This window comes from Manihot esculenta, chromosome 14, assembly GCF_001659605.2.
Source record: "Manihot esculenta cultivar AM560-2 chromosome 14, M.esculenta_v8, whole genome shotgun sequence".
NCBI classification, from domain to species: Eukaryota; Viridiplantae; Streptophyta; class Magnoliopsida; order Malpighiales; family Euphorbiaceae; genus Manihot; species Manihot esculenta.
The window spans coordinates 5,156,135-5,181,253 of record NC_035174.2 but is presented as its reverse complement, the minus strand read 5'-3'; the positions used below and the strand labels follow the sequence as shown (position 1 = coordinate 5,181,253).

Sequence of the window (25,119 nt, the reverse complement as noted above, 5' to 3'; positions counted from 1 at the left end):
CAATTGTTCTTTTTCATTTTTTAGCATTTATGTTATCAAATTTTATGCATTATCTTATCCAGGAAGGTAGTTCTTATGCTTAGATATTCTTATCCAGTACGGTAGTTCTTATGCTAATATAGTTTGCATGGAATGATAAACCAATTATATATTGGCACATATGTATGGTGGTCTCACAAATATTATCATATTATGTTACGTATTGATATATTTCTTAACATTTGGAAGATTTCAAAACAACGTAAGTCTATGAAGTGATATGATAAGTCAGCTCTCAACTCAATGAGGAGAATATCCACATTAGAAAAACAAAATTCTAATACATCCAATTCATTTTATTCAAATTAGACCATTCCCGCAGATGAGACTACCATCCGTCTGTCCAATTAATTCTAGTAGGGTGATTGATGCTTGCCAAGGAAAGGGTTACTCCTTAAATATCAGTACTGTTGCCCATGATATTTGTTTGTTATCTTCCCTATCTGGGAACGCTTCTTTCTCCTTTGTAAGAAGGAATGCCAATGCGATGGCTCATAATCTTTGTAGGAAGTTTTTAGTTGATGATGTTTTCAGGTGCACACGGCTCTTTAAAGCCTTTTTGAACTTCAGCAGCCACTAGCCTTCTGCCATGTTGGATCCGTCGTCTCTTGCACTCGCAGCTTTGTCTGTTCCATCTGCAGCGCCAATTTGCCCCTCATCTCCCGGAATAGTTTGCCATCCACGACAGGGAAGAAAGTGCAGTGATCCCAAAAACTCCAGAAGCCAAGAATCCCACCTCTGCTAAGTCAATGAAGAAGGCTGCTGGGACCAAAACAGGGCTACAAATCACGAAAAGTGGGTCGAAACCGCCAGCCCACTAAGTGTCCCAGGAATAAAAGTAATATATACCTGCAAGGAAGAGAAGGGTGCCCTTGAGAGGTAACAAGATAGCAACCGCTATAGCCTGCGAAGTTGATGGGACACTCTTTTCAGGAAGAAAGCCTTTGAAGCCTTCCACGCCAGGCCTTTGCTGATACTGTTGATATTCAGTCATATGGAAGCTTAGTTAATTAGTAGCAGTATTGAGCTTTTCTGGGAAAGTAAAGAAAAGTTGGGAGAACTGTAGAGGGAAGTTGAATTTAAGGTGATGGAGAGATGAACACGTGGAATGAGAGAGCATGTGTTGCATGGATGGGAGGTAGAGAGTTGCATGACGAATGTGGCTTCATGGGCAAAAGTAAGCCATTTTTGGTCCACCGTTGTATCAATGTGAAAGAATTTGGTCCATGCAGAACTTTATTTTATTATCAGGAAAATACTTATCTGCATGCATCCTGTTCACATAAACTTGTGCAAGTGATTTCCTCTATTTTTATAGTGAAACCCATTTAATTATAATTTAAAATTTTTTTATATTCATATCTTCACCTAAAAATTTCTTATATTCTCATAAAATTATAATCATATAAAATCTCAAAGATTGTTTGAAATATAGTTTTTTAAAGTAACGAGTGATTTTTAATATTTAAAAACTTTAAATTCACATTTGCAAGAGTTATACTTTTCTTGCTTAGCTTGCAGTAATTGCATTAGCCAACACACTTCTCCCTGTCCTTGTGATGCGGGATTGAATCCTCCCTCCCCTTAATGTTAGAAGACTTTAAATGCTTAATCAGCATGCTTCACTTATTTTATAAAAAAAGTATCTTTCTAAAAAAATATATAATTTTCACATTTTTTAATATTTAAAACATTAAAAAATAGATTCTATATATTTTTTTAATTAAAAATATTTTATCTTTTTAAAAAATAAAGTAATTTTTTACATTTTAAAATTTTTATTAATATATTTAGATTTAAATTTATTGTATTCTTTGTAAAATAAGATGAAATAATGAAAAATAAATTATCTTATTGAAAATATATTTTTTTCTACAAATAAATGAAAGTTTTGGACTACTTCAATTTGAATGAATTAAAAAAATTAAAAATAGTATTGAACAATAATTACCAAAATTAGAATCAAACTGAATCGACTCATGCGGTCGGATTCAATCCATGGATTAGGAAGACATGGCCCAGAAGCAGAGGGGCAGAATTAGCAGTCAGGGAAAGGGGGCCATCCCCCAGCTTTCCCTTCGGGATTGATTAATAGAATGGGTAGCCCCAGCCCCCAGGCCTAGCATTGGTTTCCGCTCCCTGCTGCGCCTTTATTTTTGGGGCATGTGAATTTGCCATGCCCTATTCACCTGCTTCCCGCGGCCTACTGATGGCTTCTGCCGGCCTCTGTTGACAATGCTAAGGACTTGGGCTGGTTTGGCCATTGTTTTCTAATGCTAAAAGCCAGATCAGCAATCTAATATTTGGATCACTATCTGTTTGTCATGTGTCCCCTGCCAAGTGACCAACGATTACTGGAGAGCAATTTTAGAGGGCTGGAATGCAATTGCGTGTTGTTATTCTATTGGACTTGTGTGAAGTAAAAGGAAAGAATTGCTGCCCTGTACAAACCATGATCTATGACAAGCCACAAACTAAGGAGATGAATAAAAATAATGGGCTTTAATGTTGCCTCTAATAAAGGACCATATTATATACTTCCAAAAGAGATCAGTAGGTGCTTAAACATTTTCTCCTCTCAAGGATGGAGACTCAGGAGTAAAGAAAATTAGCCAAAAAAATTGATCCGTCGAATCAATTATGTGTAGTTTTCACAAGTGAAAGAACAAAAAGGAAGCAATTAATAATAATATTATATTAATAAAGAAGATGCTAACTCAGTTGTGATAGTCATTTTCATGAAGTCAAAACCTGGCTATATAATATTACAAATGAACACTTTCTGCGCATATATATAAATGATTAGAGGTTGTATTATTTTAAAGTTTACAAGCAACAACTATATATTCTTATTCTCCTCGGATTGCCCAATATCTTGAGATTATAACTTCCTTTTGCAAATCCAATTTCCTAACCACAGAATATATGAATCAAGAAAGTTCAATTATTTAATCCTCTGTTAATGGAAACTATCATTGCCATCATACTTCATTAATAGTGATCTGACAACAATTAACACTTTTTATAAACCCCACTATTAAATATTATTTTACGGTTTTTTTCAATTACAAGTTTTCTTTATTGTATTAAAACTAGCTCGTCAGAGAAGATTACATCAACATTACATACTTTAAATGTAACGACCCGGAAATCGGTACCCTTCTGTAACGGTCCGAACCATCACTGATACTAGGATCTAGATCGGCTTAAGGCCGCCGGGACCCGTAACAAGCCAACTATACTTTCTGTGTACTTGATAAATCCCATACATGATACAAAACGACTCAACAATCTTGTAAAAACTCTGTCGACTTAACTACTGCTACTCAGATATGTCAATCTGAACTGGCCCTCAGGACCTATACCAGGGACTACTATCTGCTGTGGTGCAAGGGATTAAAACCCTTTTTTCATCTATAACACATCCCACTGGTATCTCATCGAAGCCATATGTTAAGCCTAACTCACACATTTCTCATCAAGAAACGTAAAACAGGATGCATGTACAAAGGGATTAATCAGACATCTCACTATAGCAGTGACACTAGGGAAAGCACAAGTCTATCAACTATATAACAGTACATATCTATACATTCTATTACAACTACTCTTGTAATTACATCATGTCCACTATGCGATTACAACGTACATTCATCTGTACTCTTGCTGACTTTGACTTCCCATAGCTATCTCAGAACCTGCAAAACTGGGGTTAAGGGAGTGGGATGAGCTACTACAGCCCAGTGAGGAGGAACAATAAAACAGTTCCATAATTACATGTTTTCATGAAAATGCATCACATCACAAACATATCATCTCACGGATGAATTTGTCACCAATAGCCCTCATCAATATGTTATACTATGACCAATTGTGCCAAGGAGACTGAGTCATCACCTGGTCTTCTCTTATCTCTCTCATATCATAACAGGACCAACTGTGCCAAGGAGACTAGGTCATCACCTGGACTTCTCTTATCTGATCTGACAGGCTGTCTGTCTATCTCATAGTACCAGGAGCGACCTGGACTATCCAGGAGCGACCTGGTATGGCTATCTCATGCCATATCTCACATCATAGGATCTGATCTCTCTCAAGGGCTAAGGATCATCCAACATTCATCCACATGTACAACATCTTATGCAATGCACCACATTCGTGAATTCTAATGCAACACAACCTAATACATAACATGGCATTTTATGATGCATGGATCATGCTAAAATCATGTCATTTCTCAAGATAAAATATTATGTTTAGTTCCACTCACCTGTAGCCACTGCTTGGCTAACTCTGGGCTACCTCTAACTCTGAAGCAGCTACTACTGCTAAACACCTCGGTTCCTCGGGTCCAATCCTACAGTGGAGGACTCAAATGAGGTACCAAACATACTCTATACAACAGATAAACATCTCTTATACAACTTCCCAAAACCCCTCTAAAACACCTCAAAACATGCATGCAAAACAAGCAAAGGAAGGCTGGACAGGGCACCTTCGGCAGCACCTTCGGCGGCCGAATGTCTCCTCCAGAGACGAAAGTCAGGCATGTTCGGCGGCCTAACTTGGACTTTCGGCGGCCGAACCTGAGTTCATCCAGAACTCAGTTTCGTGCACAAGGACGCCTGCCAGTCCCTCCATCACCTGCTCAGCCCTCAATACATGCATAAACACTTTAACAAGCATAAAGGAGCTTAAAACAACTTAAACTCCAACAAAACAAGCTCACAAGGCACACATCAAACATAAAGGATTCATAAACCCTATTATGCCCATCTCATGCAAACTCATGCCTAGCTCCCTTTTCCCTTTACAAAACTCATATAAAACATCATAAAAACCATGGATCAACACTTACCTCTTGAAGAACAAAGGCTGGTATGATCCAAACTCAAAGATATGGAGAAACCAAGCTTCAAAAGCATCAAACTCCAAAACCTTGTTTAAAGCTCATAACTCTTCAAAACAAGGGTAAAACTCATTAAAACCTTGAAAGAGTTGAAGAAAAACCATGAAAACACTTCAAGGAGATCAAGCACCTAGGCCAGAAGGAGAGAAGAAGTCTCCCCCTTTTTCTGCCACTCGGTGCCCTTATAGATGAGCAACCGCCTCAGGTTCGGCGGCCAAACCTACATGCAAAACCATGCAACGTTCGGCGGCCAAACATTGCCTTCGGGGGCCGAAACTAGGGGACTTTCGGCGGCCGAACTTTAACTTTCGGGGGCCGAACCTGCATTCTGCCTCCTTGGTCTTTTCTCTTCAAAACTCAATCATTTTTCATTCTAAACCTTTAAAATACTTGAAAATATTTTAGAAAACCTTTCTCTTACCCTTCTAGAAACCTCTGACATCCTCGAATTCCACCGGACGGTAGAAATTCCGATGTCTGAATCTGTCGGGTATTACATTAAACATGAAATAGTAAATTACAAACTCAATTCATATTGAACTCAAACCCACACAAACAGATATATGGAAACTTGATCTTAGAAAAAAATTGCTTTGAAAAATGCGCCAAGGAAATCAGGAGCTAAAATTGCCTGCATAAGCCACTAAAAGCCAACGGAGACCAATACCAAAAACAAACTCGCAGCCGCACAAAAAGAGGCAACTTTCTAAGAACAACCAAAGCTCATTCCATGTTTGTTTTCGGCAGAGTCTCTAGACTATATGTGAGAATATCAACGCTATGAAGGGGCTGATGATTCAATGCTTTTCTAAACTCCTATGCCTATCATTAGCCTTTTTCAAGCCACACATTGCCGCTGTCAAGATCAACAGGCTCTTTAACTCCTTGGAGAAGAAACTTCTTGTTTGACTCTATCTAGGTAACCACAAAGAGACAGGCAAAATTATATATCAAATTTGTTTTTCTATATGGCCATGCTTGCTTCAGCTTATGCGTTGAACTTTCACGAACATTATGAAAAATTATTATATAAATTTGAAATAATTTATCTTAATTTGATGAGTTTTTATTAGAGGAACACTAAATAATTTTCTGTACATCACTTCACCTTGCTTTTAAATTAAAATAATTTAATAAATATAAAAGCTCGAAAAAGCATACCCGTTAGATGTAGGTCATGATGCTCTCTTGGGGCTAATCTTGGATACATATCCTGTACCCGGATATGGGTAACATGATTACTCTACCATTTTATAATTAATTCTTCCCTTTAAGCAGAAAGAAAAAGGTTTACTGGTTTGAAACTTCCCCACATGCGTAATTTATTATTTTTATTTTAAATAACATACATTAAAATTAATATTTAATTTTCTCTCGCCCTATATATATGATGTATTTTGACTCCGCTGGCCTGGCCGGGCGCCATCACTGTTCAGAGTTCAGTACACAGTGGTACTAGAAGCCCCGGAAACAGGGCCACACCACACGAGCAATATGTTAAATCAGAAAATTTATGAATATTCAAAATAAATATTTACAAGACGTTTAGTACAAGAAAGTTCAGAACTGTGACGTTTCATATGTGATCGAAACTTTCCTCATCTTTTTTAATTCCTCGCAAGCATGTGGTTTGTAAGATTAATTTGACTGGGATTTGAAGTCCAGTCTTCTAATTATTGTGCTTGTAATATTAGTTTGACTGGGATTTGAAATTCAGTCTTCTAATTCTTGCACACAATTCTAATACCAATAAATTTTTAAAAATTTCATTTTTATCTTCATAATCCCACGACGAGGAAGAAACAAGCAGAAAAAAGATGTAAGAGTTTTTATTATTATTATTATTATTTTTCAATTTGGGCATGATATATAGGACCTGCACATCCTGTTAAGATAGCTCGTCCTATCTAAAACCTGCCATTTTCACCTGCTCTTTGCTTCTTTCTCACGTCTTTGCAGTTTTGCAGACAGAAAGATTGATAGGTTTGATGGATTATGAATCGCTAACTGTTGCATTCCTTACACTTGAAAGTTCAGCAATAACTCCAGAAAAAGCTTTGCTTCTCTCCTCTCTGACTTTACCCTTCTGATCCACCAGTACATTCATCAAACCATCCCTTATATTATAAACACACACACATATTCCAAATTAATATATACGTAATTTATATGGTGGAGAAATCAGAGGTAGAGATTAGATTTGGTGCCCCAAAAATTCCAAGAAAGATAAAGGTAAGTGTTTGGCGATCTCGAGAAAGTGGTGGCTGATGAGGAGGCGATGAATTGGAGGAAAAAGGACGTTCCTTTTTTCCAATACTGGAACTGCAAGCCCCAAATCCAGAAACGATATAGAGAGAGAGGACAGTTTAACTTTTTCTTTATTTTTTTTAAGAGTGTTACAGTGTATATAAATATGTGCCACAGCGAAAGAAGATATGCACAAACAGTGTTTCATCAGTTCATGTGTGGGTCTAAGGGAGACTGACAAAAAGTGGAGGAGAAACAGAAGAGATGGTCGTGTTTAGTGATGAAAGCTTTGGCCTGCTACATTAGAACGACACATGAATGAATGTTTCTAGTTTTTCTTATTAGAAAGAAAATAAGAAAGGAATCATGAAAAGAAATTAGACAGTCGAAGAAAATAAGGAAATTCAAAAGTCATCTCTCGCTCAGACCCACTCATTATCTCTTTCTCATCCTTCCCTGTTTATGAACATTAATCTTATCGCTTTCAAAATGGTAGCTTGGACCCCTTCCTTTTCTTGGAGAGAGAAAACAAATATGCTGTATATATGCAAATTGCTGACCCTCGATGAGTGTTCTTAAGTGCAATATTCCAAACCCTAACCCTAAAATCTTCTGCGTTTAATTGCTCTCTTACTTTCTATTTTGTTAATTCTATGGACATATCTTCATATACACAATAAAGCAAGATTTTGTTTTTCTTTTTTGGCTGAGAGTAATTAAAGGGATCAGAGATTATAAAATTGAACTTCAATTAAAGACGGTTACCGCCGACTAATCTCGTCGGTGCAAAACAAGAAATTGATCAAGCTCAAGAGTGAAGGACAAAAGTGTATGAGTGTGAGAGAGAGAGAGGAGGGGGCAGTCTTTTGTCCAGCGGAATGTTGTGGAGGATAACGTGAGTGAAGAGTGTTGGAACAACAAAAGCTGAAAAACCTCTTACATGGAAGAGCAGCTACTTTTTGTGAATCGGATCCAAAGAGAGGCCAAAAACTGTGACTTACTGTTTTGGATATTTTTGGATCCAAAGAAAATGAGAGGTCAGCCTGGTTTTTCATCTCAACACCAATATATTCACACTGCCCCTTTCTTTAATTATCTTAAAAACTAAAGACTTTCAGTTATTAGCACAAATTCTTTTTTTTTTTTTAAATATATATATATATATATATATATATAATACTCATAAATAAGGAAGTTTAATCTTATTATACAATAGAAAACATTGTTATTTAGAAACCTAACAAAAATGATAAGAAAATTTTTGGTGAATTATTGGTGCAATTTGTCTTCTTAAAATATTACACTGTGAAATACAAAAAGTAATTAAATAAAATTTTGAGAATGCAACAACCATTGGTCCTTTGTAACAAATTGCAAAAAGAAAGGTAAGATTGAGAATAAATAAATATAGTATAAAAGGGAATAAATAAGATGTAGACTTAGGCAAGAGAATCCTCTTTAAAACTTAAAATAATGCTATATCATTTATTCTTAGCATAAACAATGACACAGGATTAGCAAGTCGATCTCCTCATGCACATGCCTAGAGTTATTGCTCTAACCACAGCAGTCACACACTAGCTAATTAATCAAGCTCTACAGCTTTATTTAGGTCTCAAATGCCATGCTAAAAATACTTAAAACTTGAAGGGTTTCATCAGCAGGATGGATCTGTATAATAATTACCAAAATAAACTTACCATGTAGAATTTAAGTTATAAGTGTTCTAGCTAAGAAGCCCTGTGAGGCTACCTGGCTAGAAACCTTATAATACCACACCATGAGAGAGTGCCAGCAGGTCATACGCTGGAGCAGCTAGAAACCCTACATGAAAATTCTCTATAGATTCACATGTTGCCTTCTTCTCCTCCTTCATTGATATCCTCAGATGGGTTATCAATCCAAGGAAAATTATAAGGAAGAGCCATACCAGAAGATTGATAGAAGCTTCCTTCATTGCCCAATCTTCTATTAAACTGATCACCAGGCCTTTGACGATGACCAATGTGCTGAAATGAACTTGTCCCTGGCGGTGCAGGCAATGCGGTTGGGATTTCATTGCAGGCATAGCGGATCAGATCAGCATTGGCTGCATCAAGTTCCTTCTGAAGCCTTTGAACTTGTCTCTGGAGGAAGGAAATAGCGCCTACACACCCATAAACTGGGTCCCTTACTCGTGCCTCCGCTTCATAGGCGAGGGAGTTCACCGCATCCTCTCTCTGGTGTGGGAGAAGCTCATTCAGGAGCTTGGTCACGTTACTAGCTCCAAAGATCTTGTGGACATTGGCAAACTTTTGAGGCTCCTCTGGTGGGAAGTAAGGTGCAAAAATGCAACCAGGCATGCATTTCCTCCTTAAGAACTTGCAGGCAGCACAGGGAGAATTGTAAGAGCTGGATGATGCCATTTTTCTCTGCACAATGAGAGAATTGTGCAGGAACCCATCAATCTTTTTGTTACCTTTCACAAATTTAAACTATTATTAGACACAAGACTACATCTTCCTGATGTCTTTTCTTTTTCTTGCTTGTCATCAATTTTCTGTTTTTGCTTGTCAAAGAACGTTATATGCTAACCCTGTTAAAGAATGTTTGCAGTCTTCTAGTTACTTTTCTTGCTACTGTCTTAAGTACTTATCAAGACTCTTACACTGCTCAGTAATGAAAATTAAGTAACAGCCGTCCTAAAAATCCTATAAACTTTTCTTAAGCTTTCAAAAGTTCAGGTACCCATTTAAGAAAAGCTCAGCTTCATCCCCTCTTCAACTCTCTCTCTCTCTCTATCTTTCTCTCTCTTACACACACATAAATCTTTGAGACACACATGCATACCTACTGATATCTAGGAATTAATTGCCATTTCCTTGATTTTCGTGCTAGTTATCTACTCTAAATTGCTCTTGCTGTCTTGCTTTCTTTATCTATTTTTCTTCCCTTCCTTTTTCCATTTAAGTTCTGAAAGACCATTCAAGTCTCACAATACTTAAAGCGACCTAGCGCTTTCTTCTGCTTGTCACCCTTTAATTTTGTTTCGAATCTGTCTTCTCTATAATCCATTAATTAACTCTCACATAAATTTCTAATATCTCCACCACATGCTATGCACAAAAGTGGTAAGATTTAAGCTGCATGAGAGATTAAAAAGTGACAATATCCTTCTGAAATTTGTTCTTGAACATAGGATCTGAATAGTGCAATTCACCATAATTGTGTGTTCATATATTTTTTTGTTGTGCATGAACACAGCAAAGCCCTAAATCAGAGGCTTTAACCCAGAGGACTCTAGTGTCTCTTAGCCTTTAGCTTACTCAAAAACAACAAAAACAGAAAAGCTTATTAGCATAGTAAAGGAATAAAGAAGCTACATATATTTACCTGTTTGTGATCTAGATTTCTGAAGTGCCCTTTCTTTCCCCCGAAGAGCTCTCTTTCAAGAGCTATATTTTGTTTGTTCCTTCCCAAGATAACGTAGCCTCGGCCAATGAAAGGTAAAGCTTCAGAGATTTATGAAGGTGAACCCTCAAAGAGGAAACCCTAATTGGAGAAGAGAGAGAATGAGAGAAAGAGAGTTGCAAATTCAATAACAAAAGGCACTGGGGGAGGAAGAAGGCAAAGAGCATTAGTGGATGGAGAAGAAATGGAGGCAAAAGACAAAGGCGATAAATGGAAGGTACACTATAAAGAATGACTATGGACATGCATCTAATAATAATATCAAGGATGTGGGGATGCCCCATTCCATTTCACTATGTCTCTATTTCTCATGCACTGTTTGCCAATTCTTATATTATTTTCTAATTTAGATTCTCTCACGATTTATGATGTTGTTCGTACCATCAGCCATTGCCACCATTAATATTTCCAAACAAAATTTATATACGAAAAACATCATAAGTTACATGTAATTTTCTTCAAAATTACTATGTATTTTAACTCACATTAACGTGCGATGGAGTACTAAGATAAAAATTTTAACTTGAATTTGAAAATTCCGATTAATTAGGTGGACATGAACTATACATCATGTAATAATGCTGGCTGACTTTAGATTTTAATTGTCTTGAAGAAAAAGGATCTTGGTTTTCTTTGCCTCCTCATCCTATATATATATATATATATAGATATTGTATACCTCATTTTGGATAAGAAACTGATTCTAATGAGCCTGCAGGAAATGAAGATGAAACCATTCAAAATTTGTTAACTGTAGAACTTGGACGATTGCCCAATCAAATATCGATCGTGCAGCATTTGCAGTTAAACAAAGTTTTATATTCCTCTCAGTATAGAATGGTACTGGACCTGCAGCGCAGCAGGAGCAGCTTCTTAATATATTAGCTTTAGAATTACCACCTAATAGATCAAATTAAATCATTAGCTTTTAAAGCTCAACCAGTTCATTCATTCTCTTGGCCTGAAGAATTGTTCAAAGTTGTCAACAAAATTCTATCTAGAGGGATTTATTTATTTTTAAATTTGGGGTGTCAATCATTTAGAGCATGTATAATTCTAGAATGACTTGGGAAAGAGACCACTGAAAAAACAAACGGTGGATCATGAGACACATGTATATATGGCTCTCTCAAGTTTATGTGAACAGGTTAAATAGAGTGGCCCTATATAATGTGGTAGAGTTGTTATCACTAATCGGGCCAATATTAAGATGGCAGAGGTGTGGACGTGACTCTTTGATTGTGACTTCCATCAACAATTTTTAAGCTATTCAGAGCTTAAGGCCCCCCCTCCTCTCCTCTATTTTTGCTGTATGTGTTAATTATTGTTTTTTATTCTTATATAATAATAATTCATCATTACAATTTTGCGCTAAAAATTCATTCACCTCATATAACTATAATCAAGTTAAAAAGTATGAATCCATGTATTTCTTTCTGAGTGATCGAAATGGCATGAACACAGATTTGTAAGGATATATATAGTTAGCTGATTATAAAGAGAGAAGAAGGGTATAGCTAGAACATGGGGAAGAAGAGGGGGAGAAGGAGTAGGAATCCCAGCAAGTGGGGTTAATGAGAAGGATAGATATATGTAGTTATTGGTCCCTCTGAATTCCCCGACCATTGCTTTGCTGGTCACTGTCCTGCCGAGAGTTTCATCTCTACCCCCACCTCTCCTCCCCCCCAACGATAAGTATTTTCATTCCCCATGTGTCCATGTGTTTGTGTAGGCCAATCTTCACTAACCGAAAGACACTCACATTATGCAAGTGCATCCAATTTTTCTTTTTCTTTTTTCTCATACAATTTTCTGTATAATTAAATCTCATAAGGGTCTTTTTAATTTTCTTTCTATAAATAATTAGTGATAATGATATAGCACCTAATAGCAAACTAATGCTAAAATTTCTTTAATTTTGCAAGGCGACATGTCAATCTTTTTGTTAAAATACTGTCTTATTCTAGTTTGGGATTTGCCCAAGAAAAGCCATGGCCATGCCCTACTGCTTCTACTACTCTACAGACCTCTAGTCTCGTTCAGCAGTTTTTCGATAATTTTTTAAATTGGGGCGTCTATTTGCTCTCCTCTTTCACATATTCAGCTATTTTTTGCACGCCTTCTGGCTTCGTACAATTGTTCCAAGTGGGCCATATTGCAGCACATGAGAGATTCTCATCAACCAAAGAAGAAAAATTATTTTAATAATCATATACATAAATATATCTTTCAGTATTTTTAATATTTGACCACATTATTATTATCAGTCAGCAATTGCAATTATACTTTATTAAAAATTTCCTTTTTGATTTTGCAGCAATTATCCGTAAACAAGCTATATGTAGGGTACCCAATAATCATATCATCATCATTATCTCTTGAAGGTTAGAGCAAGCATTGGGTATCTCCAAATCCATCTTGCACATAAAAAAGAACATGACAACAAAGAAAAGGAAAAAGGGGAAAATCAAGACATTGTTTCAGCTGGCCCTAGTTCAGATGAGCTTGAATTCAGTCTTCAATGGCATCACATGAGATTGGGCTAAGCAAAACCTTGTTTTGGTTAGTATTTATGAGCTGCTCAACCTTGCATTTTGGTCTCTTGACTGAAAGGTTCAAGAGCCTCTGTGTCAACTTGTAGCCATAGAGCTCTAATAGGCTGAGGAGGTACAATTTTAGCCTCTCCACATGCCGTATACCATATTCTGGTTCCTGTTTCTACTAAACAAGATTCAGATTCAGATTCTCATTGAAAAATGAGCTCCCACTTACCACCACTAAATTAGGCATTAGCAACAGGGTAGGTCTTTTCAGAATTCAGACTAAAAAACTAGCCTCCATCTGAGCTATGATCAACAGGAAAGAATTCGCCATAATCAGAAACCACATCACAATTATAGAAAAAGGAATGGTGTTCATAGAAAATATGGTTGTGGTATTTACAAAAAGTGGCTAGCCCAAGGATGACATGAGAGATGACAAGAGTCAAAACTTTTGGCAGTTACTGCAAACCCACCAAGCATAATAGCACCAAGTCTTCTCCATCAACATATCTGCTGATAACAAGAAGAATTCAAAATTTGCAAGGTAAAAGTTATAGCCATCTATGCCATACTTCATTGGCTTGCAGTCATGGATTTTTGGATTGGTTACACAAGTATTTTTCACTACAAACAGGTCAGAGAAAATCAGCTGCATTACTTGATAAATGAGAATGAATTAACAACACTTATAAATAGCAGCCCACCCAAGAGAAGAATGAGATCATTGCACATAATTCACGCACACAAAAGGATAGCAGGAATTGACTAAATCAATACATGTCACAAGATTCTCAGACATACACAGGTATCAAACTTGTAATTAGAGAACTACTGAGAAATTAAATAGAAAAAAACAAATGCAAAAAAGTATTAGCTTAAGTTTAAAATCACAAACCAGCAATTCACCAACTGGTGAGCAACGAATCTGCCCTGCAACCCTGGAAGAAAAGAAACATGGAAGACATGGCAAAAACAGCCAATATTTGGTAAAACACAAAAACAATATTTTCAAATGCCAGGTAAATAAACATAATAATAGGTTAAGCAAACCATTAAAACATGTTGCGTAAAGGAAAAGGTGCCTTCACTTAGGTCTCTTCATTTTTTAAAAAATGGAGCAATTTTCTGCAAAGTTCTCTAAGAAGGCTGGAAAAAGAGTTTTACGTACGTACTGGAAAGCTAGATTTTCAGTTTTCCAAAGTACTACTGGAAAACAGTTTTATGTTGTTTTCTATTGTTTTTTTTTCTTTGTACAAGAAGTTTTGTTTTCCAAATAAAAAACAATAGCTTTTTATAACTAGAATTATACAATAACTTTACGATGACTAAAATTAATAAGTTATTTAGTAAAATATTTATCTACAATGACAAACAATGAATTGTATTATTATAAAATAAACAAATATTTATGATTTTAGACTATTTTCACAATAACTAGATCAAAGACATGATTAATTCATTACCTCTCATGGGTGGCCTTCATAGAAATACACTCAGATGGAGAGGTCATTTCTGATCCAAAATTTCTATTTGTAAGTGCAAATTTTCTGACATCCTTCAAGCTTTACTGGGGTAGAAAAAAATAGAACACATCACAAAGAAAAACACTAAATTTTGTGCATGCATACCTTCTGATTCAAATTACCATGACTTAGCAGTACCTAATATATTCTCCACACATATGATCATCAATTAAATCTATGTGGATTGATGCAGCTCAATCACAGATAGCATAGTCCCTATGCAACTGAGGTAAAATAAGCATTGATCTTTGGAGATAGACATGTGACAACTAGTGTGCATATGGAGGTATCCTATAGAAACTCATGGGAAGTGGAAATTCTTAAACCCAAGAATACAATGATGCATCAACTAGCTTCAACGGGTAATCTGAATTAAGTTGAGAAGCTTGCCTGCCTAAAATGTCTCTCCATCTAGCACATGCAACTCTGCTACCTCTAACAGAGCATTGTCCTTATGAGAGGTGAGGCCAAGAGAAAAACATCTTGAAAATGCAGTGTTCTTCCTGTCAGCCATTTATAAACAACCTAGCCAATCAGTAAATTTCTGATTATTTCTCCATCACAATCAAGATAAAGTAAATCAAGCTTCATGCCAAAGCTTGTCAATACTGTTAGAAGTGTAGGATTTCTGTCATATCTGAGGATTTCTTCAGAACCACAGGAACTCTTTTAAGATGTTACAAAGGACCACTCTCCCAATTACAATTGGTGCTTAGGACTCCGTTAAACACTTCATTATTATATTTGGAGGCTTGGATGAGGATGACAGTATCTTTTAATCCAAATAATTATCAAGATAGGAAGCTCATGGCTAGTAATTAAATGGCTTGAGTCCTACACAAGCCATATTTTCCCAACGTTTGACATGCAAATTAAGACAAATTAAAAAACACAGCTGCTTCTTTTCAGCCTAGTTCCCTAACTTGTAGCCTGGGATTCCAACTTTAGATTGAGACATTTATGTTGCACATTTCCACTTCTTATCTTAATCCCAACCATTATCAAAGATCGAATGCTCTCACAGGTCACACCATAACTAATAGGAGATCGGGAAAACCAACTAATTCAAACAATTAACAAGTACAAATGAGAAAACATGAACTTCATAGTGTAAAATCAATCCATAGGCAAAAACTAGGCTACTTGAGCCCTGAAAATAAATGAAGATTGGGGCAATTTTAAATTCCCAAGTGCCTTAATATACACCCAAAAACATGAAATGGCCACAAGGTTCTCAATTATTCACAATGCAAAGAAGTAGAAATTGAGAGCAAATACCAGAGACCTCAAACATGAACATACACCAAAGGAATACATAAAATCTCATTATTAATGGTTAGCTTTCTTGTTCCATTAGAAACCCCAAAAGTGGAAACCTGGAAAAGCATCATCAGGAAAAATTTTCAGCAGCATTTCCAAAAGCAGGTAGAAAGAAAGAAAGGAAGTAGTAAAATAAAGTTATCCCTTTCCCAAAGCAAACAATACAATGCCTTCATTTTTTTTCCAGCACAATAGTAATCACATAGCTTATGAAATCCACCGAAGACCATGACATTATGTTTGGTTTTATTATATTTCTCAGTTACGGAATTAATAGAATTTTGTATTTTAGTATATTTGGTTTCAATTAAAGTTAATAGAATTTTGTGTCTTAGTATATTTGGTTTCAATAAAAATTAGAGGCCAATTAGAGGAATTCATTTCTATGGAATTAGTTATAACTAAAATCACTTCCTATCAAATTTTGATGAAATTTGAAACAAATTCCAAAAAATTTACATGTTTGTTAATAGTGATACATTTATAGGAGTCTATATATACATACATAATAGGATAAACTATTTTTTTAACGTTATTCTTGAGTGTAGTTAGAAAATGTGAGCGAATGAATTTCAATTAGGAAATTATAACAAACATGAATTACATTGAATTCAATTGAATTATATATTTTATGCTGTGAAATTCATTTCAAATGAATTTCAGCTAGAATTCAATTGAATTCCACAAAATTTTGTGGAGTAGAATTGGACCCAATACTGTATGAATCTTCACTGACAAAATTTTTCGATATTCAGCATTGCAAATTTGCATTTTCCGAAATTTAAAAGGAATGGTATTGAATAAGAGAGGCGAAAATAACGAATACCACTCTCTGAATGAGACAATGACGAGGACCCCACGAGCGCTGTAATCATTTATGAGAAGCTAGATTCCATTGAAGAAGAAGATACCCATCTCCCACGGGTTTGGCTTGATGCATCTGGAAGTAATACACTTGAGACTGGGAAAAGTTGATGGAGACGAGTAAAGCCGAAGAAGCCAGAGGAGATTATCCGCCACAGGCCACATCTCTTTCACGGGTACAAGGGTTGCTTTGTCTGGGCTTCGAGGCGGTCCGCTTCCCCCCATTCGTGTTCCTTTTACTTCCCCTCTCCCTGGTCGTCACTGAAGTTCCTCTTATTTTTTACCCTTTGTTTTTGGGCTTGGTGCCAAATGCTGATGGATCATGGACAAAAATTATTAACTATTGGCAGAGTGGGCAATAACTGTAAATGGGACTGCAAACTGCCCTTTTTCTTTCTTAAAATAAAATATTTTAGTATTACATTTTCAACGTCATTACCGTTTTGGATGAGCTATTTCAATTTAAGCATTCCAAGTCTTGTGAGGGATTGTTCAAGGCAACCCACTCTTTCGTTGTGCTTTCGAGTCTACGTCATATAGCGAATGATAGAGCCAAGCGTTTGTTAATTTTCGTGAGTATCATTTCCAAACATTATAATCTAAGAAATTGTTTCAACTTAATGCTAGAGGAACACAGGAAGAATGTAAAACTTTGACAAATCACCATAAATGATTTCAATCTAAAACCACTACTATCTCCTATCCTTTGAGAAAAAGAAGAGTTGTTATTTAGAATTGGCAAAATGGCTGGAGTTCTTCTTACAGAGATTGTTACTCCAAGAGAACGAGGCCTTTTCCGGTCCCAATTATCAAATCCAAAGTATAAAAGCCTCACTAAGGGATAAAGTGACGATGCTTTTTCTACTAGGGCTTATGACATGGATGAACAAGCTGTTGAGTTCATCATTCAAATGGATAAGTAAATCTTGCTGAAATCATTCACAGAATGGCAGAAGCTGATGTTTCAGTCATAGTAGACGAAGAGATAGGAGAGCAAGGTAGAGAATGAAGGGCAAATGGAACTCAGTCGGCTTACCATTGAAGGACGGAAGAAAGAGAATAAAGGTAATAAGTTCCAGGACAGAAAGAAGTTCAGGCATCCTCCTCTGTACATATAACTTGTACTGCTTCTTTACAATTACACAAACTTGGCAACAAACAAGTTTTGCAGAGAAGAAAACAAAAGGGTAGAACATACTAAACAAAATAAACATATCCTCTTGATAACAAGTTCATACAGGAATTAACACAAATACAAAGAGCGCATTCATACAATTCTCCATAAAATCCCTTATCCTACAAGTTCAATTGCACACGAAGCACCATTAAAATAATCCAGATAGCTGGGAATGTACCAGACTAACACCTAAATGGTGCCCACATATCAACATAAAACCTCAACGACTTAGGAAGCACCTTTTTCCATTCATCAAGATCAGGTAATTTACCGGTAAGAGCAACCGAGCTATCGTCCTTTCGATTTCCAAGACTCAAAACAAAAACATCATCTCCGAATACCTGATGCATTGCCTTCAAAGTATCCTCCATAACCACATCGCCATCCCTTCTCTTATCCTCCGCCTCCACACAACGGCCACCAACATTCACCATGATTCTACCGCCCTTCCTCAAACACCTGATTAACTCCTCCCAAGTGTTTGGATCTTGAAGCTCGGGGATCACACTACCCTCACTAAACAAGTCAACAATGATTCCCGAAAACCCGTCTTTAACAACAGATTTTAACAGCAATGCATTTCCAATATAAACAAAAAGCCTATCCGGGTGCTGCTTTTCGAGCTTTTCAAGGCCAAAGTACTCTCTGCCAACAGCAATCACGGATGGGTCAAGCTCCCATCCATGAACCGCCACGTCCGGATACAACTCTAGAATTAAACGGGCCGCAGAGCCCGCCCCGAACCCGAGAACTGCCACAGGTCCAGGCGGCAAAATTGGAGGCAAAGTGGCGAAAACGTCGAAATAAGTATCAGTGAGTAATTTGAAACGAAAGGAAATGCTATGGATGTTTCCCGGGGCATCTAGAAGGAGGAGTCTTGAGCCGGCAAGAGGATGGTCGGCTTTACGAGATACTTCGAGAACACGAATGTAGTTATATCTAGACTTGAATTTAGCAATGATTTTGATATCTTCGATGGGGATGCCATCGTCCGGGGACTTGGTTAGGGGATTAGAGCGGTGGGTTTGTTGAGACTTGGCTGCTATTGGATAGCTTCGGCGACAATTTGAAGGAGGATTAAGAGAGAATTTGAGGCTTGTTGGACAGGTATGGAGGAAATTTTGAATTGGATAGGGGATAAACGGTCGGATTTTGGGTGAGGTCAGCACGAGTCGCATTGCCCCCAAATTGGAGTTCCTCTCTCCAGTGTTGAGACTTCTGCAATGGCCGATTCGCCAAGCCAGCGAGACCTATAGGGCGAATTGAGGGCCTTTGTGAGCTGTGGCTGGTATAAGGCCCAACATAAACACTTCGTTCCTTTTTTTTTTTTTTTCCAAAGTAAACACTTCCTTGAAGCCAACATCTACCACAACCGGGCTTCTTACTGTATAGATTTCACCTATTCCTAATAATTAATTGTATCGCTCTTTCTCCATTATAAACAAATATGCATGCATACAAAAAAAAACTACAAATTATGCATGCTGTATAAATGAGAGAACGGAATTGACCTCAGTAACCAAAGGATGGAAAAAAGGTAAATTGTATTGATATTACGTTCCCATATGACATCTGAGTCTCTGATTCTATAACAGTACAGTTTCAAACAATATGGTGACAGCAGAGGGAGATTACTGTTCTGTGAGATCTACTTTATGCTTCATCAGAAATCTATAAGAAGAATCTCATGGCTTAGAAGCCATGCGCTCTCTTGTTGCAGGACAGAGACTATCTCTGAGTTTACAATATACTGAGGCAAGGCAACGAGACGACAGTTCAATGTGTCAAGATTGTGGATGCTCTTCTTTCTTGTCTTCCATTTCATCCGTGTAATCCCTAAATTCCAAAAAAAAAAAGGAAAACATTAATAAATTAGATAACTGATATAATATGTTTAACGATTAACAATGCAATGTGGCAATTCAGGTTGACCATTTACACATGCAATAACTCTCAGTGGTTCACACTTCCCCAAATTCTCAATTTTTTCCTCTTTCATAAATAATCACATGAACCACGAAGGAAATAATAACAAGCTCGAAATTAGACAAATTGATGAAGAAGGTTATGTTACATATCAATCTCAGCTCTCCGTTCAGTTTCAACCAGTTGGCATGTATGACTATAACCATCCATTGACTCCCCATGTTATATTTCCATATTCCCAGTAGAACCCACATTACACAAGCATGGGTTTCATGGAGAACCACATGAGAATTTTCAACCGAAAAATGTATGATGATTTCCCAAGTTGAGTAGTATGGAAATAGGAAGTATTACCTCATCTCATCTTTTGCAACAGCGTTGCCATCAATGTTCAAACTTCTAGGTCGAAGCTTCTCATCCTCATCATGATCAGACCCATAATCCTCACCATTCCATATGCGACGTTTAGGTCTTCTGTCCATGTCTTCTTCAGCCTGCATCAAATGAATCATCCAACAAGGGAGATAAATGGTCAAGAAGTTGTATCTATGAATAACCAGAGAAAATTTTACCATAGCCTGCCAATTGCCAAACCTCTTCTGGGACTTCAGTGGTGGATGGTGTTGTCTGAAAAGGTACGCTGGGTGCATTAGGCAGTTTAGAGAGTTGCTCTAATAGTATGTTCCTGAATAAGTCATTGGACAATTGTCAAACAAAAGGGTAAAGCCAAAAATAACAAAATGAATCAACAGGCCATATAAGCCAAAATATATAACATATAACAAATTTATAAGCGACATTATCCATGCCAACTTTTGGTGCACACTTCTACACATGAGATTTTTACCATGTCCATTGGAGTTTAGTTTTTAATGTTATGGTGGAACTTTCAAGTAAATTTCAGCAAGGAAAAGGATGCATGAATACTGGGAAAAAAAGGTTTTCCCATTTAGCAGGCAACAGGAGATCCTCAACTTGTGACTGTCAAGACATACAGCATTTAGACCTTCAATTCAACAACTATAACTTCAATTCCTCAATTTTTCAAAAGGCAACCACATATCAGTTCTAGAAGAATTTCAGCCAAAGTGGTAGCAGCAAGTTTTTTACAAGAGGGTAAGTAGGAGCCCCTTATCAGAAAGATTTGTTTAATTAGATTATCCTCCAAGAAGCAATATACATAGCGGTTTCAATGGATTAAGATTTTCAATTAGAAAATAAAAAATATAATCGATTGCAAAAGTCAAATGGCAAATGGTTCTAGTTCTGTAGTTTGTATTGCAGAATAAGAGTCCTAACAGGTCAAATGCCATAAGACCAAAAAACCACAAGCAAAACCTTAGCTTTAAGTGCCAAAACAGTAGCATCCCAGTCCATTTCAACATAATAATTTGACTCTACATAGCGGTTTGACATTTTGAACCATCGTTATTCACCAAAATGATACTACATAATAGGCAAGCTAAGAAGCATCTCAATAAATTGAATTATAATATAATTGTTTACCCCTACTTCATAAAGAATACTGGGGAAAACTTTGTCCTTGAAGATAAAAATGTAAATTGAAGTTTTACTCTAAAATTCAAATGCACTAACATAATACTGACTGCAAGCAAGTACTGCAGCAAACTAAATCACCTTATTCTCTCCATATCTTTAGGTGCATTCAGGTTCTCCATGTTGGAAGGTTCAATGTGAAGTGTGTAATCCGGGCCAAAGTACTCGTAGTATTCATTGTAAGGCAATTTATTATCAGGTTCTACCCCTACAGCAACTGCTGTCTGTGGCAAAGGAACCAAGGCACCATTACTTAAAAGAGAATTGACATGAGAGAGATAAGATAACAGGAGGAGGAAAGAATGGAAGACCTCATAACACCAGCAACGGGCAACATTCCGAATAGTATACCCACCACCACCCAAGACCATCAGAGGAACATTAAAAGATCTAAGAAAACGAAGGCAATCAGCATGGCCCTTCACAGACAAGTTGAAGCACCCCAACCTATCACCAGACAATGAATCAGCCCCACATTGAAGAACAACTGCATCAGGTTGATAAACCTCCATGACTTTCTGGATAATGGGACGAAACAGACCGCGAAAACTTTCATCATCCATCCCATCATTTAATGGAATATTCAGGGCATAGTTTTTCCCTTGCCCAGCACCAGTATCCTTTATGTGTCCTGTCCCTGGAAAGAAATCTCCAAATTTATGAAAAGATACTGTCATGACCCTATCAGTAGTATAGAACGCCTCCTCAACACCATCTCCATGGTGGACATCAATATCAACATACAGGACACGCTGCCAATAAATTCAAACAAACCATTCAGCAAAAGATCAATTAATTATCACGTGCAACGGTTTTAATTCCATACACATCTTGGAAATTAAACAGAATAAAAGATAAATTATGCATTTAATAGGTCCCAAAACAATGTCCTTCAGTGAATGTTCTTCAGTGAGTATACAAACTGATGTGATCACGTAAGAAAACAATAGGCACATTAAACACAGAAATCCGAAAAGTCTGCAAAAAATCTGAAATTTGGAGACATTCAAGGACTTCTACCATTCATCAAATCCAATTGACATCTATAGTAACTTACGAATTTCAAGGTACATTGTCAAAAACTCAAAAATTAACATTCTATTCCCAAATGACTAATTCCAAACCATAAAATTTGGCCAAATGCTAACTGCCTCAAAAAGGAAGTTCATATTTACTCCACATACTGGTACCACACAACTTTAAATTCTGTTCTCCAGCTTCAACCATTCTCAAATACCCCCTCCATCTTATCTGAACGCACACAAACGAGCATCCATAGAAACTACTTGCACGCCTCAGAAATGCTAACAGAAATTATAATTCAGAAATTGGCAAAACATAATGCTTAGTGCAAATAAGCTTCGAGTATCACAAATAAAAATAGATGCAACTATCGAGTACTCTTACATTACTCGATGACTAGCAAACAAAACATACATCCATCAATCACAAAAGCATAGCCCAGAAACAGGTAAAAAGGAATATCCCAACAAACCCACCTAAAACAAATTCAGATATAAGGAGGAGGAGGAGGAGGAGAAAAAGAAGAAGAAGCTATTACCCTGTGAACCTTTAGCAATTCCAGAATTCCCAGAACAATATCATTAACGTAACAAAACCCGGACGCCTCACTCTTCTTAGCATGATGCAAACCGCCAGCCCAGTTCAAAGCAATATCCGCATCACCTCGATTGAGCTTAACAGCAGCCCCAATCGAGCCACCCGCAGACGCCTGACAAAACCCAAAAAGCCCATCGAAAACTGGGCAATCCTCCCCAACATTAAACCTCTTGAGATGCCTATTATGCGCAGGATCCGCCAGAGACTCTGGAGACACGGAAGCAAGGAACTTGACGTAGTCATCCGAATGGAACCTACGGATGTCGGCGGGACCCGCGGGGAAGGGCCGGTTGATCTCCATGCGACGGTGGAGGGAGTAGTGCACAATCAAATTGTGTGCCATGCGGATTCGGTGGGGCTTCATTGGGTGTCCCTGGCCGTAGTAATAATCGCCGATAGTGGGCTCGTAGAAGTAGGTCACGCGGCGCTTTTTGGCGTCGGTACCGGTGGACGGGAGAGAAGCCCCACCGGTTGTGTCGCCCATGCCCAAAGCCCTATATTTGGTGAATAAGTTTGTGTGGATTCCCCTCTTTGGACAAAAGGATGGACAGAGAGCAGTCGAGGTGGAGTAGTAGAGATGCTAAACTCAGAGTCGGAGATGGCGTCGGCGAACTTTTTACAAGAAGAACTGTGTTTTATTTTTATTGCAGCTTCAGACTCCCACTCCAAATGTGCTGTGTTTTATTATACATGTAAAATTTAATTAATCTTTTAGAGTGAATTTCTTTCTTTATCATTGTAAATTATCATTATTTTCTGTTTTTTTTTTTTACCATCTCCATGATCATTAAAAAAAAAATTTCCATTCGATAATATTAATTATTTTAATATAAAATATTATGTTTTTTTAAACATGCCATACAAGGAGTACATTAAAATCATTTCAAAAAAACAATTCATTAAAAAGCCCATAATTATAAATTCAATCTAAATTCAGTTCAATAATCCGTCTAACCCATCAATCAAAATCTGATCCAATTGAAAGGAGTCCGTCTAAAGTATCGAATGCTCTGGATCTACTAGTTACGGCCACAGCCGGCTATAAACAGAAAGAAAAAAAAAAATAATCAAAAATAAATCACACATTCAAAATTAGTATGCAAAATAAATCACACATCCAAAATTAGTATGCACGTACCGATCTAGATAATAAGCTGCAGAAGGAACAAGAGAAGAAAGAGATACACAACCAAACGCCAATTGCACATTCAAGACACGCACGCAAGCAATGATCCAGACGACAAATTGCAAAATGATAAACTAAATCCAGACGAAAAACAATAGAACCAAACGTTCAAAAGCTTAGACAAACCAAGATAAAAAAAAAAATTTTTTGACTCCCTACCGTAAACCAATCACCTCCGAATAATAAAAAGATTAAATTTTCAATAAGACGGTCACCACTCAAAAGAGATTATGCAATAGAATTAACTAAAAATATTAATCGCCGGACGTAGCGGCGTGGTCTCTAATTGTAGTGTAGACATCAGCGAAATAAATTCATTTTTTGAATAGTCACCGGAAGTGTCACGTACCAACAATAAAATTTAAAATTAAACGAACGAAAAACTAATAAACAAAATTATAAATAAAGACAAATATCTAATCTCATGGAGAAAACACCAAAACACTAAAATTATAAAAAAGTAGATGGATGGAGAGGAGATCCGAAGACGAAAGGCTCCCCTCTACGGCTAAAACTACCACTGCTCATCCGTTGCCTTTTTTCTCTTTTCTTGATTTCGATAATTGATGACAAATTAATTAAAATTTAATTATTAGATTGAAGCCATTCATTTCATCGAGCCTATATAAATTTCATCTAAATAAAAATTATTTATAAAACTTATAATACAGTTTACAATGAGACACGATTTAGTTGTATGTATATGTTTTTTTTTTTCGCACCTTGTGATTTAATGACTATTTAAGTATCGCATCACT

General features: G+C 36.8%; 4 protein-coding genes across 5 annotated transcripts; all 4 read right to left on the bottom strand.

The window, feature by feature from the left end:
- Positions 1-694: 694 nt before the first annotated feature.
- Positions 695-2,303, bottom strand: LOC110599845 (oleosin H2-like). Its single transcript, XM_021736429.1, has 3 exons — positions 2,229-2,303; positions 889-1,015; positions 695-798 (listed from the first exon to the last, which is right to left on the bottom strand). The coding sequence occupies exons 1-3, from the start codon at positions 2,301-2,303 to the stop codon at positions 695-697; spliced, it is 306 nt and encodes a 101-aa protein (XP_021592121.1).
- A 6,285-nt stretch (positions 2,304-8,588) lies between these two features.
- On the bottom strand, positions 8,589-10,880 carry LOC110631317 (LOB domain-containing protein 25). 2 transcript variants are annotated; one of them, XM_021779092.2, is made up of 2 exons: positions 10,568-10,880; positions 8,589-9,653 (listed from the first exon to the last, which is right to left on the bottom strand). In XM_021779092.2, exon 2 carries the CDS (start codon positions 9,598-9,600, stop codon positions 9,043-9,045), a length of 558 nt encoding a protein of 185 aa, XP_021634784.1. In that variant the 5' UTR covers positions 9,601-9,653; positions 10,568-10,880; the 3' UTR covers positions 8,589-9,042. The 2 variants fall into 2 exon arrangements, with proteins under 2 accessions (XP_021634784.1, XP_021634783.1); XM_021779091.2 differs by having other exon boundaries at positions 8,589-9,606; positions 10,568-10,876.
- Positions 10,881-18,093: 7,213 nt separating this feature from the next.
- On the bottom strand, positions 18,094-19,465 carry LOC110599693. Its single transcript, XM_021736226.2, has one exon. It carries the CDS (start codon positions 19,248-19,250, stop codon positions 18,255-18,257), a length of 996 nt encoding a protein of 331 aa, XP_021591918.1. The 5' UTR covers positions 19,251-19,465; the 3' UTR covers positions 18,094-18,254.
- A 134-nt stretch (positions 19,466-19,599) lies between these two features.
- LOC110599692 (histone deacetylase 6) lies at positions 19,600-23,846 on the bottom strand. Its single transcript, XM_021736225.2, has 6 exons — positions 23,117-23,846; positions 21,867-22,307; positions 21,637-21,779; positions 20,593-20,683; positions 20,353-20,492; positions 19,600-19,908 (listed from the first exon to the last, which is right to left on the bottom strand). Exons 1-6 carry the CDS (start codon positions 23,657-23,659, stop codon positions 19,857-19,859), a joined length of 1,410 nt encoding a protein of 469 aa, XP_021591917.1. The 5' UTR covers positions 23,660-23,846; the 3' UTR covers positions 19,600-19,856.
- Positions 23,847-25,119: the final 1,273 nt, after the last annotated feature.